Source organism: Rhineura floridana, chromosome 6 (assembly GCF_030035675.1).
Source record: "Rhineura floridana isolate rRhiFlo1 chromosome 6, rRhiFlo1.hap2, whole genome shotgun sequence".
NCBI classification, from domain to species: Eukaryota; Metazoa; Chordata; class Lepidosauria; order Squamata; family Rhineuridae; genus Rhineura; species Rhineura floridana.
Genome location: NC_084485.1, coordinates 154843952 through 154856441, shown reverse-complemented (window position 1 = coordinate 154856441; position 12490 = coordinate 154843952). Strand labels below are relative to the sequence as shown.

Genomic DNA, 12490 nt, shown 5'->3' with positions numbered 1-12490 from the left:
GATGCACACAGATGTATGACGCAAACAATAGGAACATGGAATGTGAAAAGCATGAACCAGGGAAAGTTGGAAATAAATTTAAAATACTTAGACTAACAGCATTTGCAACAGTTCTGAGCAATTCTTGCGTAGCACCTTATTTCAGCTGCAGAATGTGCAAATACCTCTTCCAATGACCCAAAGGGCACTACAAATGGCTCTTGACACACTTCTCCATTTATCAACATGTAAAAACATTCAGCCTAGTAATTTTTTACTGTCAAATATATTGAAGATATGGGATCGATATAAAAGACTTCTTAGCCCAAGACCATCTCCTATTGAATCAATTCTGGATATCATGAGACGTGATATTTCAAGTTTAAGAATGTGGAAACAATTTAAATTGTTTAGGTTGCAAGACTTAGTAAATCAAGGACAAATAGTTACATATGAAGATGTTAAGAGACAGAGGAAAGGCAATAACCCTCCTTGGTTTGAATATTTCCAAGTTAGATTAAATATTCAAGGTTATATAAGAGTACTTAATCAAATCAGAGAAACAACAGAATTTGAGAAGTCTGTATTAAATACAAACAAACAGAATGGCAAAGATATATCATTTATTACTGAAGTACGATACAGAAGATGAGCAAGAAAAAGAGCATATAGTAAAATGAGCCCAAGACATCAGGGAAAATATACCAATGGAGACGTGGGAAAAGGTATACTGGACAGATAACTGGACATAAATTTTCACTGAACTCAGGGATATGAAAGAATTGCTATAAAATCATGTCCAGGTAGTATAGGACTCCAGTGAAAAAAGATAAAAACTATCCACCTATTTGTTGGAAATGCCAGAAAGAGGCCATTTCTTCCACATTTGGTGGAAGTATGAAGTGGCTAATATATATTGGGGAAAAATTAAATCTCATTTAGTAAGGATTTTGGGATATAAGATCCCATTTCATCCTGTATTATTTTTATTAAATTACTCAGAAAGCTCAGTACGGAAGGATCATATAGAATTGGTTTCTTATATGTTTGCTGCTGCTAGAATACTGTATGCAGCTGAACAGAGAGTGGCGATAATTCCCACAATAAAAGAGTGGTATGATAAAATATGGGAGTATGCATTGATAGCAAAATTAACTTATTATGTAAGATTTAAAGAATGTAATTATAGACAGAGTGTTTTCGGTTACGAGGCAGAAACTTTTTGATTGGTATATGCCACTGGCACCAGCTACCTGTATACTAACTACTGCTTTGGGAATCCACTTTGCTCAACCTAGACCACACAACTTGCTTCTGATCCCTGCTGAACAGACAACTGAATTTCCAGGGGCTGTTGCCGTGTTCCTGCTGTCAGTCGGGATGCAGACACCCAGTGAACCCCAACAGTCCTACAACTAAACGCCTGTTGAACAAAAACAAAAACCTGGAAACAGCTGGTTCAAATTGGCTTGGAACTGGATTTGGTAAAATGTACTATTTTTATTCAATGATGTGTCTCCTTGAATTGCCTAGAGTAAAGGACACACATCTTTCATGGTCTAGTACAATATTGCAATATATTCTTTCTGTATTTGGAATAAGGCCAAGTGGCTCATACTGCTAAAAAAATGAGAGGGGAGTGCATGACATAAACCTTTTCTGACTGAAGGAGGTTTAAAATGTTCTTCAGGCTGGATCTTTGGTCTACTCTGCTCCACTTAAGGCAGCAACTCTTGTGATCATTATTTTATTGAGGTATTTTAAGTGGAAATCTAATGATGTCCACTCTGAAAAGTGGCCACACCCTTGTAAGCTAGTCAAAGAGAAACCTTCAGGATCTCTTTTTTACTTTTGTCTGGATTTTGCCTTTCCTCCTGTTCTTATTTTGCTTCTATAAGAATGACAATATGATTTCACTCAAAACAGGAAAGTAGCCTAAAACCATTTGCAATTTTTGCTTTGGCAATATATTATTTTGCTGTTTAAACTTCATGACTTATTTTTTAAAATATTATTTGTGACAGTTGATCAACTGACAAATAAATTCTGCAGGTTATAGTTTCAAAAACAACATGGAAATAAAGTAGTTCCAATATTTTCCATATACCTCTACTTTCACCCCTCCATGTTCCTCTAGTTTAAAAACTGGGGCATTTTAAACACCCCAAACCACTCAGACCAGACCTATGTTCTGAAGAGCCTTGAGGATTCTTGGTGAGATGATTCTGTAATATCACAGAAATTTCCCTGAAAAAAGCTGCAGACTTCAGGGGAGCATTGGAGACATTTTAGTTAAACACAGTTCATGCATGGCAGTGATGAAGTTCAACAGTGATGTTCACTGGTATGCCACATCAACTGCTAATGCTACCAAGAAGAAGACCCAAAATTATCTGCAGACCACTTGTAAATCAAATCCTTGCTCAGCCATGAAGCTCACTGGGTGACCTTGGACCAGTAGAAGTCTCTCAACCTAATCTACCTCGCAGGGTTGATACAAGGATAAAATGGGGAAGATGAGAACTTTCCCTTGAGCTCCTTGGAGGAAAGGTGGGATATAAATATAATGGATAAATAAAGATTTATCAGAGCAAACATGCTTCTTGCCAAGTGACAAGTGCTTAACTAGACCTTAATATAATAATGGGTCAAATGCAGATGATTTTGTTGAGTAGTCTCTGAGCATGTTCAATAAAAATGACACTTTTTACTTTTTTAACTACAAGAACTTAAGTCTGAGGTTTTCAAAATGAGGGGCAGTCCTCCAGGATAAATCAGGGAAGCAGGGACAGTGTAAAATTCCAGGAAGCAATAGATTCTGCAACAGATGCAGCCACCCAAACTGTTATGCTAAATACAGACACTGCAGAGTGGCAGGAACCATATGGAAACTTCTCCCTTTCTGCCCAATCCACATATCCCAATCCATAGCACCAGGCTGCTTATACAAGGATCCTGTGTGCCTGCTTGTTGAAACATGGCAATATTGCTGGTGAATCAAGAAACGTGATTCAGGAGATAAATTTAAAAAAGGGCAGAGTTCAGAAAGTTTAAGAAGCCCTGCATTAAGTGCATGAAGTTATAAGAAAAAAGAAAGGTTTCAGAAACTATTTACAAAGCATCACAAAGATTGATAATTTCAATGTATGAGAATAAAAGGCTTTTTCCCATTATGCATGCAAGACAAATAGAAATTATTCAAGTTCTATTATGGTCAAATGCTGCTCAAAAAAGGGGGGGAAGTCTTGCATATTTATTCACTCACCTCCTTCTCCTTGTTTAGTAGCACAAGCTGGCTGTCAGTCAAAATGGAGTACTTTGTCTCCCATATTATAGTTTCCGAATCAGGAGACTGGCCACAAGATAGCCTATGGGTTGGCGGTCCTGCCACATCTGGAAAAAAGAAAAAGCATAATTAAAACATTTTCAACAATTTGCTCACTGTACTCAGGAACCTCTTGTGGTGAAAACTAAGTTGTCTCATATTGAAAAAGTGCATTTATCTGAATAACAGCAATCTTATGCATGCTTACTCAGAAATGTCTCACTAAGTTCGAAGGAACTTACTCCCTTGTAAGTGTATCCTTGCCAGTCTTTAGGTGCCAGGTTAAGACCTTTCTATTCACCCTGACCTTCAGTTAATGTTGTCTCCTATGTTGGTGCTCATCTTTTATTGGGGGGGGGTAGGACCTTGCCCTTATTAACATATTGCTGGATGAGCATTTATTGATTTTGTATTGCTATTTTTAAAATATTTTTTGAGGTTTAAATTATTTTTTTATGTATTGTATTTTATTTTGTCAAGTAACTTTGAAACTTTTTCACTGTAGAAAGCAACTGGGCTCCTGCTGGGAGGAGGGGCGGGATATAAACCAAATAATAAATAAATAAATAAAAACTGACAAATTATTATTGTTGTCATTATTATTAATTGCTTCCAAAAGATAGGATTTCATGGAATAATTCACTAAAGTGTTTTTTAAAAGTTAGCATTTTGAAAACTATTCCCAATGGACATAGTAGTCCATCACCATGGTTTACTGCTACATGCATGAGCTGGAACAACCCCAAGCAAAGCCTCATGCTCATGTCAGCCTCCATCCCCTCCTCCCATGCAGCCAAGAGGAGGACGCCAGCATTTAGTTCCGCTTTCACAGAATCTCACCTTTTTATTGCATATGAATCAGCTATCTGTCCTGCTCTGTGGCAAGACCTTGGGCAGATTCAGGCTGAATACAAATAGATAGCAAAGTTTCAGCTTCAGCAATCAAACAAGAGAATGAGTCCTGTATAATACAGCTGCTGCATCCCAATTGCTAGCTCCACCTTCAGTGGAAAGTGTCTCTTCAGGTAAAGGGGCCCAGGTCACTCCAGCAGTCTCCTCTCACAGGAGTGTCACTGAGGCTTCTGCAGTGGAGAGGCACTGGCATCACAGGCTCATATTGTGGAAGTGCATTTGGAGCCGGCCCTGTCATTCCCTTTAATTCAGAGTCCTCAACTTTATCCCCTAAAGAAGGGGAATCTAACTCCAGAGTCATGACAGGTCTTGGTTTTAACACAAACTCTGTATGTATGGAACTGAACAAATATCAACTTGATGGGCTTGGGGAGAAGGTGGTGGGAAGGAAAACAAAGTAAGGCATGCCACACTGGCCCTTCCAAGAAGTAATTGGAGAAGGTGGGAACGGGAGAATGGGAGAGTCCAAAAACTGCAATACAAGGGATGCGGAAAGGAGGGAGGGGGATTGTATAGAAAAGAGGGTGTGAGGGCAGAGGGAGGTTGGGAGCTAGGAGGGATGCGTGGGGAGGGAATAAGGGGTTGTGAAGTTTTATTGTAATAATGTGAAAAAGCAAATAAACTATACATTTAAAAAAGCTAACTTCATAACCCATGGTTAGAAGTTGGCCTGTTTTGAATCAGACTTAGAGTATGCATACAAACCAGAAACTGGTTTATCACAAGAAGCAGCCAAGATTCTGTGACAGTGAAACTAAACACTGGAGAAGGATAGGGAAGGAGGATCATGTAAGCGTTAACTTTTGCTCTGGCTCATTCCATCTTGTGCATATAGTGTTAAACCATGTTACAAGTCATTAGTTTGTTATGACTTTTAGCTTCATCAATAATGTCAATACAGCATCTATAACAGTATCCAAACACTGTACATAAAGTTTAGTATAATATAGTTTTTTTTTTTTTAATGAAACACATGTTCAAGATTAAGAAGCAAATAATTCGAAAAAGCCTTCTGACATGTCAGCAGGCATCAAATCTTTATAAATCTAGTAGTTAAACTGGAAACAGCTGCTCTTTTCTTAGTATGAAATATAGAGGTGTACGATGACAGCGCGGTGAAGTTCTCAACTAGTTCTGTCCTACAAATATAATCTTGCTGATCATACAGAGTATCTTTTTAATATCAACCAAGAATCACTGAAGACATTGACTTGGTTCAGATGTAATGGGAAACCACAGCTTCTCCCCAACAAAGACAAGCCAAAGCAAGCCTCAGACTTGCATGTTCCTCCTTACCTCTTTTCCTCTCTCTGTGAAAAGAAGACACTTTAGAATTAAAACTAACCCCAGTTTTCCATGATATCCAAACTCAGGAAACTGTATTTTGTTTATTGTCTGAGAACAGACCAGAATCTAAAATCACATGCCAGGATGTAACAACAGGAGAAAGGAGGAGAGATTATATTTGTTTGCTTTATTGCATTTGTATACTGCCCCATAGCCGAAGCTCTCAGGGCAGTTTACAACAATTAAAAACATTAAAAACAAATATACAAATATAAAAATTTAAAAACACATTTTTAAAAACAATTTAAAAGCACATGCTAAAATGCCTGGGAGCATGAGCTCAAGGGCTCACAACAGCACGTTCTCATAGTAGGAAAACATAAACTGAGCCATTATCTACAATCCCAAAGTAGGTGTTAAACTTTAAAACCTAAAAATAAAAAAGGTGAACCATTGAGACTGAAGAAAGTGTTAAGACAGACATGGTCATGGTCTTGTTTTGGCTGCCCCTGGAATATAAAATGGAAAAAAGGCACGCATCTCAGTTTTGCAAATATCCTTACAAACTATTATTTAAGATCAGTGTTATGATACTTTGTAGGTACTGAAATCCAAAACATTCCATAAATGCTCCTTTTCTCTGTTCAGTGTGCCCCAGAATGACTGTTTCTTCAGGAGAGTTTGGCAAAAGCAGCAGTGTGACATTTAAGTAAACCTTCACCACTAGGGGGTGGTGAATCCACAGTCACAACAGTTCATTTCTAGGAAGCATGTGTAGGAAAAGCTCAGGCATATGTTACTGGGTGATCCTGAAAACACTGTTAAGAAATACAGAGGCATAGAGAGCCAAGCTCCTTTTTTATTGGCCTTCTCTTCCTACTATATCTACTCTCTCCAGATAGTAGTGGTTAAGCTCATTCCCATTATCCTATGCTTTAAGTCCCTGCACTGCCTTTCTATCACTATTTTACTTTCAAGGCTCTAGTCCTTACTTTGAAAATTCTCTCTGAGCCCCTGACTTATCTTCCAACCCTAAAAACACAGCTCTCTTTCATCAGTTCCATTTGTCTCCCCTCCCCTTTCATCTCTATTCCTAAGAGTCTATTTCCTAAAACCCAGTTTTTAAACATGGCCTTCCCTGACCCACCACATACTTGCGATACTTATCTCTCCCTTGGCATTTCACATATTGTGGGACACTACCAGGGTTTGTGCAGCCACAAACCCTTTGATGGAACCTGCTGCAGATTATGGAGATTGATGAAGGGAAGGGCCAGCAGCCCTCTTTCAGCAACCCCAACAGGTGGGACAGGAGGAAGGAGACAGCGAAGGAAAACCAATTCCAGGGAAGGAGAGAAGTCCAGGAACTAATGGGGGTGGGCTTAGTGAGAGAATAGCACCCAAACTCTGGACCAACTTCATTTTTTCCCTGAGAGAAGAATCTGTTCCAGATCCCCCCTCTATAAGGGAAGCCAGCTTGGAGCTTAACCCCTTAGCTACCAACAGTCTTATTGGGAGAAGCAGGTGTGCTAATCTCAGATTCCTGTTTGAGAGAGAGAAATTCCAGTAATATACAGGAAGTGGTGGCCCTAATGTCACTGTAGATCTCAGCACCAGACAAATAGAGAAGGGGGCAGGGACATCTCATCAGCACTCTAAGGGAAGAAAAGGCAGGCATAGTATTCCTGCTCCTGAGAACTCCCTCTTACTTTCCGGCCATAACTGGCACTACGTACGTGTTCAGTGCATTGCTGATCAGTACTAGAAAGCTCTCTTTAGGAGGCCTAGAGAGATGCTGCTACTAATGTTGATTATCTGTGCCACCATTACAGAGATTGATTTCCTTTTGATGTGTTTGTGGGGGTTGCTTGGCTTATGGTAGTGTTCCTTTCATGGGTTGAATTCAATTCAGTCCTATTCTGAGCAGACCCATTGAAATGAATGAATCTAAGTTAGTTGACTACCTATGATGTGTCAATTTCTGTACCTGCCATTTCTGCTTCCTTTCTTTTCTATCAGTTTTATAACATAGGAACTGGGTGTGTGGAGATTTGCTTCTATTATTTTTCCAAAAGTGACTTTTTTAAAAAGCAAAAAGGTTCCAAAGGGATTTATTTACATAATTTATGTCCTTCACCTTCAACCTAAGATTTATGTCACCAGGGCAGATAACAGTGTAAGAGCAAACAAATATATAATTCAAAACAACAACATAAAGCGTATAAATAAATGCAGCAAGTTAAAACAGCAACGAACTATTTAAATAAAGCAACTTGATTTTACCATCTAAGTTAAAGAATGCTTACATTAACAGTTTTTTTTTTAAAAAAAACCTAGGAAAATACAAATGTTTTGGCCTGGTGCCTCTGAACCAGATGCCCACAGCATCACAGTGCCCATGGAACTAGAGTCCAAACCCTTACAGGCACCTTCTCCTCTGTGCTAGGAACCAAGTGTCTCCCACACTACCTTGCCAGTTCAATAGGACAGAAGTGTCTGTCTTTGGGCCAGAAGATTGGCCTTTTAAGAGACTCTAATTTTCCAAAATGAGACAAAGGACAGTAGAGATGGACTGGCGTCAAAGGCTCAAAGGGCCATTTCCAATCCTTATTAAAGCAGGTTGCTCAGTAGAAACTCTCCTTGCTGCTGTGACAGTTGACCAGCCTTGTTCCATTTGCTCCTCTGAGGGGACAGGAAAATCACCGACAACCCAGCTCCCTGTCCATCTCCAACCTGGAGTTAAGAGAGGGGTGTGGGGATTATCCTTGCAGTCACATTATACTTATGAGACACTCAAAACACCTCAAAAGCACAGCATGAAAGCAAGCCCCAATGCTCCTCTCCAGGAAGGGGGGGGCAGGGATTGCTCCACAGTTGTTGGGCTTCCAATATACTAACATGACGGGAAACTATGGGATGATACTTGATCCCCCTCCAGCTCTAAGTTAGAGATGAGGGCCAATGCTTGTTCTTTTGCTGAGCAACAGCTTTGGAAACACAACAGCATAGCAATAATGGCAAGCCCAAGCCTTTCCTTCCAGAGCTTTAGAGGAGGGCTGGAGCTGCTGCTTCTGCTGCTGCTGCTGCACTTCAGAGATGCTTGCCGTTTCCATGCTGGATTGCAGATAGCAAGTTTTGACTCACATTAGAGCTATTTTTTTTCCTTTTCCAAAGAATCTGCAAGTTCACTGGATAACCTTTTGATGTAGAAATCGGAAGTATGGTACTTGATTAAGTGAGGGTGGGTGACTGGACAATCAAATAAATACAGCATGTTAGGCAGGCTGCATGTCAATACGTTGGAATCACTGCACATATGAAGGATCAAGACGTAAACAGAAATTTATATGGAAACAAGTATTTTCTCATATGAGTTTATTCTTTTTTTAAAGTAAATGGGTGTGTGTGTGTGAATTTTTGCTTCTTTCTTTCAAAAATGATTTTGTCACATATTTTCAACTGCTGACCTAATAAGAGTTTTCAGATTACACGGTGTTCAGTCTGTTATGATTTTAGCACATCATCTTGACCATAAAATGCATGCAGGTTACTATATTGGATATTTATTTTTGTATTTGGATATATATTTTCAGAGGCAGTAGCTTGTTGGCAGGCTAGCTACAAGCCTATAAACCTGATACATCACCCCAACATGGCCTGTATGATTTTTAAAATGGCTTCAGTTTGCTTCACTTTGCAAAGAGGCTGCTTGAAACCTGAGGGGAAAAGTAGCTGAAAGAATTAAAGTTGTCATCTCAACTGAGAGGATATTGCCCATCATGCTCACAGGACTGCCTTTGGCAATCCAATCAATGCAATCCCAAAAGCAACTGGAAAACTTTTGTCCTCAGGAGAGGAGCCCATGGTTCAAATCTGTATCATGACTTATAATAGGTATGGAAACTGAGGAATAACAGCTGCCTGATCCAATCAATTCTGAGGCTTTTGTCCAGAAAGGTATGAAAACTGGACTCCTAGAGCCATTTTTGGTTCTGAGCTCTGGGGCCTGGTTGCCCCATTCCACCTGCTGAATTGCTGTGCTGGGTTATGGTTACCCAATTCCACTCTGCTGAATATCGCACTACCTTAATGCCTGCTGAATCACTTAGCCTCCAGTAACACAGGGGTCTGACTCTCCCCTGCTTTTCATTCACTCTTTCTGGACCCCTGCCTGCCTAAACAGAGGCCCCAGCTTGCTGAAGCTGCTTCAAAAGCCCTTTTCAAGACTCCACTACTTTTCCTGCTTTTACCTGGATCTTTGCTAGCCAAAGCAGAGATCCAAGAAGCCATTTCAGAGCCTGTCTGCTGCATTTCCTGTTTTCCTGCCTGACCCAGGAGTTTCAACGTGCTCCAGTTCTACTTCAGTATTGCCTATCAGGCCTCAGAAAAGTATATTTTGCTGTCTGTCTTCTAGAGGTCCTTTCCCTACAATTGTAGCCTCCGCATCTGCTCCCTCTGCCTGCCTCTGTGTGACTGTGCTTCAGAAGCCATACTCTGGTCCTCCCTGCCCAGCTGCGCATGACTGAGGCCTAGTCTGCAAAGTGAGCTGGGGGGGGGGAGAAAGGGCAGTCTGGTGTGCTTTCCTCAGTTGTGCTGGTCACCCCTCATCTCCTCTTATGCTTGCTCCTTCGTGTGTGGGTAATGTTGAGTGTGTATGTGAGTTTAGTTATGATTAGGTAATGAGAAACGAAAGTTGTTCCCATAGCTCTGTGGAATTGTGGCTGCTTCTTGTTGCAACAGATCTATTTTCACACCTCTACTTCTATAATGCAATTCCCATGTCAGGTCTAGTGCACTAATAGGCAAAAAAGGCCTTTAAGGATGGAATGATTTGTTCTTGTTTAAGATTTTTTTATAGAACATAATTTCTAATATTATTTGCAAGGTTTAGTTTAAACTTGTCTCAATTGTACCAAAGTTTCATTGCTAAAATGTTTTCCTTAGAATTGTTTTTTGAAAGAAAAGGAAGTCTAGCCTAATCTTCTTCTAAAAATTGATGAAAGAATGAACATTCATGCATCCTGGATGAGGTACTGTTCTCAATGCATTTAGTAATAGTGTCCATCAATCACAAAGGTAGATAATTTTTAAAAGCAAATTGAAAAAGGCACAAAAATGGTATATGCCGTCTCTGAATTTTAACAGTAGCAATGATAAAAATAAATCATAAAAAACTTTATCAGCTGGAAGTTAACACCATATCCTTCCCATCTATACTTGATTGTATGAGCACCCAAAACGTAGCTTTTTGCTCCAGCTGATTCAAAGCTTGCCACTGATCTGACAATGTCCTTCTTTGAATTTGTCAGTAAATCATTAACTTGAAAAGCTGACCAATTATCTCTCCAGAAATTGACTGAGGAATAGACAACTAAGCTCCCTCAAAAATTGAGCATTTCAGTAATTAATGGATCATCTAACCAATTTTCCACATAAGAGAATCAGGAGACAAAAGGAATATTTCTACTTTGCCGATCAGTGATAGTAGACTGTATGAGCTGCAGTATGAGCAATCTGAACGACTATGTACCAGTGAAATTAGACAGATAACAGTAGTTTAGGTGCAAGCTCACTTTCATATTTATTCTGAAAACATATCATGGGTGTTTCTGGAAACTAATAACTTAGGTCACTGAGAGGATAAACTATTCTTAAAATATTTTTGCAACAGTGGGATTCTTACTAGAAAAATATTAAAGTGATGATGTAATTATAGATCATATTATTTTTATTTTGCATCCAAGCATTTGAACTGAAAATACTTTCCATGTTATGCAGGATCACTTGGAGACTATAGCATGCTGACCAGACATTGTAGGAAATTCCCTGCTCATGCTTTCCGTTTATGCATATTTGTCATACCTTCACATGAATGTGCACAATTCATTCAACTAACATTAACTACAACGTTTCTCAGTTCTCCCTCTCAACTAAGGAAACATACTTTCATTTTATAACCAGATGATATTTAAAACAATATGGACTATAAATTAATTGTCATTAACTGTTTGGCATTTTGTTCTTCTGCCTCTAATTAAAAAGCAAGAGCAAACACATATAAGTATATTTGTGTACACATACACACACCACATATGCATTTCACAGTCATCAGCTGACTGAATTAAGTTTCCATAGCAACCATAATTTAATAATGCAGACATGTACCTCATAATGCAATAAGATTTATATTTACCGACGCAGGAACAAAAATCTTTAGTTTGGTTCTGAAAGCCTTGGCTAGTGCAAGTGAATTCAGAGCTGTTCATATTTGCTATTGATTCAGGTCTCCTGAACTGGGATCACTGAAGAAATCACTGAAAAATCCTTTCATTGAACTGCAAGAAAACATGTTTTTCTTGAGGCCAGTTTAATGACAATATTTCATAATACATAGCTTTGTCCAGTAATCTTACAAGTAATACGAGCAATTGAAGGAAAAGAGGCTGTGTAAACAAAAAGTTAAAAGGAAAACTCCACAGTGAAACAGGATGGTTAATGTTAGAATCTAAATATACTTTCATTATTCTAGTAATTCCCAACTCATGAGAAACAAATGAATAATTAAAGGCTTCTGTGAGCAAAAAAACCCCACTAGGTGAAGAGGCAGGAGCCCACTGCACCTTCATGATTCACCACTCAGGCCTTGCCTCCTTCCAGGCAAGGGTCTCTTGGGGGTAGGTAATTCTGGCATATTTTTGCGTGAAGTACAATCAGAGCTGGTTCCAAGTTTCTTGGGGCCCTTGGGCCTACGGACCCCTCTAGGGCCTCCCTTCTCCTGCACGCACCTCCTTGGCGGGGGCAGCAACCACTGCTACTACTGTGCTCACTGAGCTGGAGGAATTACCAGCGGATGGCAGACCTGCAATGCAGGAAAGGAGGGAGGTCCTCTCATGCATGCCCCAGAAGAAGGAAGAGGCACTGCTGCCTAGTGAGCACCTGCCACCTTTGCCTCACATCACACACTTAATTGAATTGCACTGAGTCAGA

At 39.6% G+C, this 12490-nt stretch overlaps 1 protein-coding gene across 7 annotated transcripts in view; it reads right to left on the bottom strand.

The window, feature by feature from the left end:
* Window positions 1-12490, bottom strand: part of RASAL2 (RAS protein activator like 2) — a 340966-nt gene that overhangs the window by 205862 nt on the left and 122614 nt on the right. For all 7 annotated transcript variants that reach the window (XM_061634210.1, XM_061634211.1, XM_061634205.1 and 4 more), the window contains exon 2: window positions 3245-3372. In XM_061634210.1, the coding sequence (XP_061490194.1) occupies window positions 3245-3372 (128 nt within the window). The remainder of the gene's footprint in view (window positions 1-3244; window positions 3373-12490) is intronic.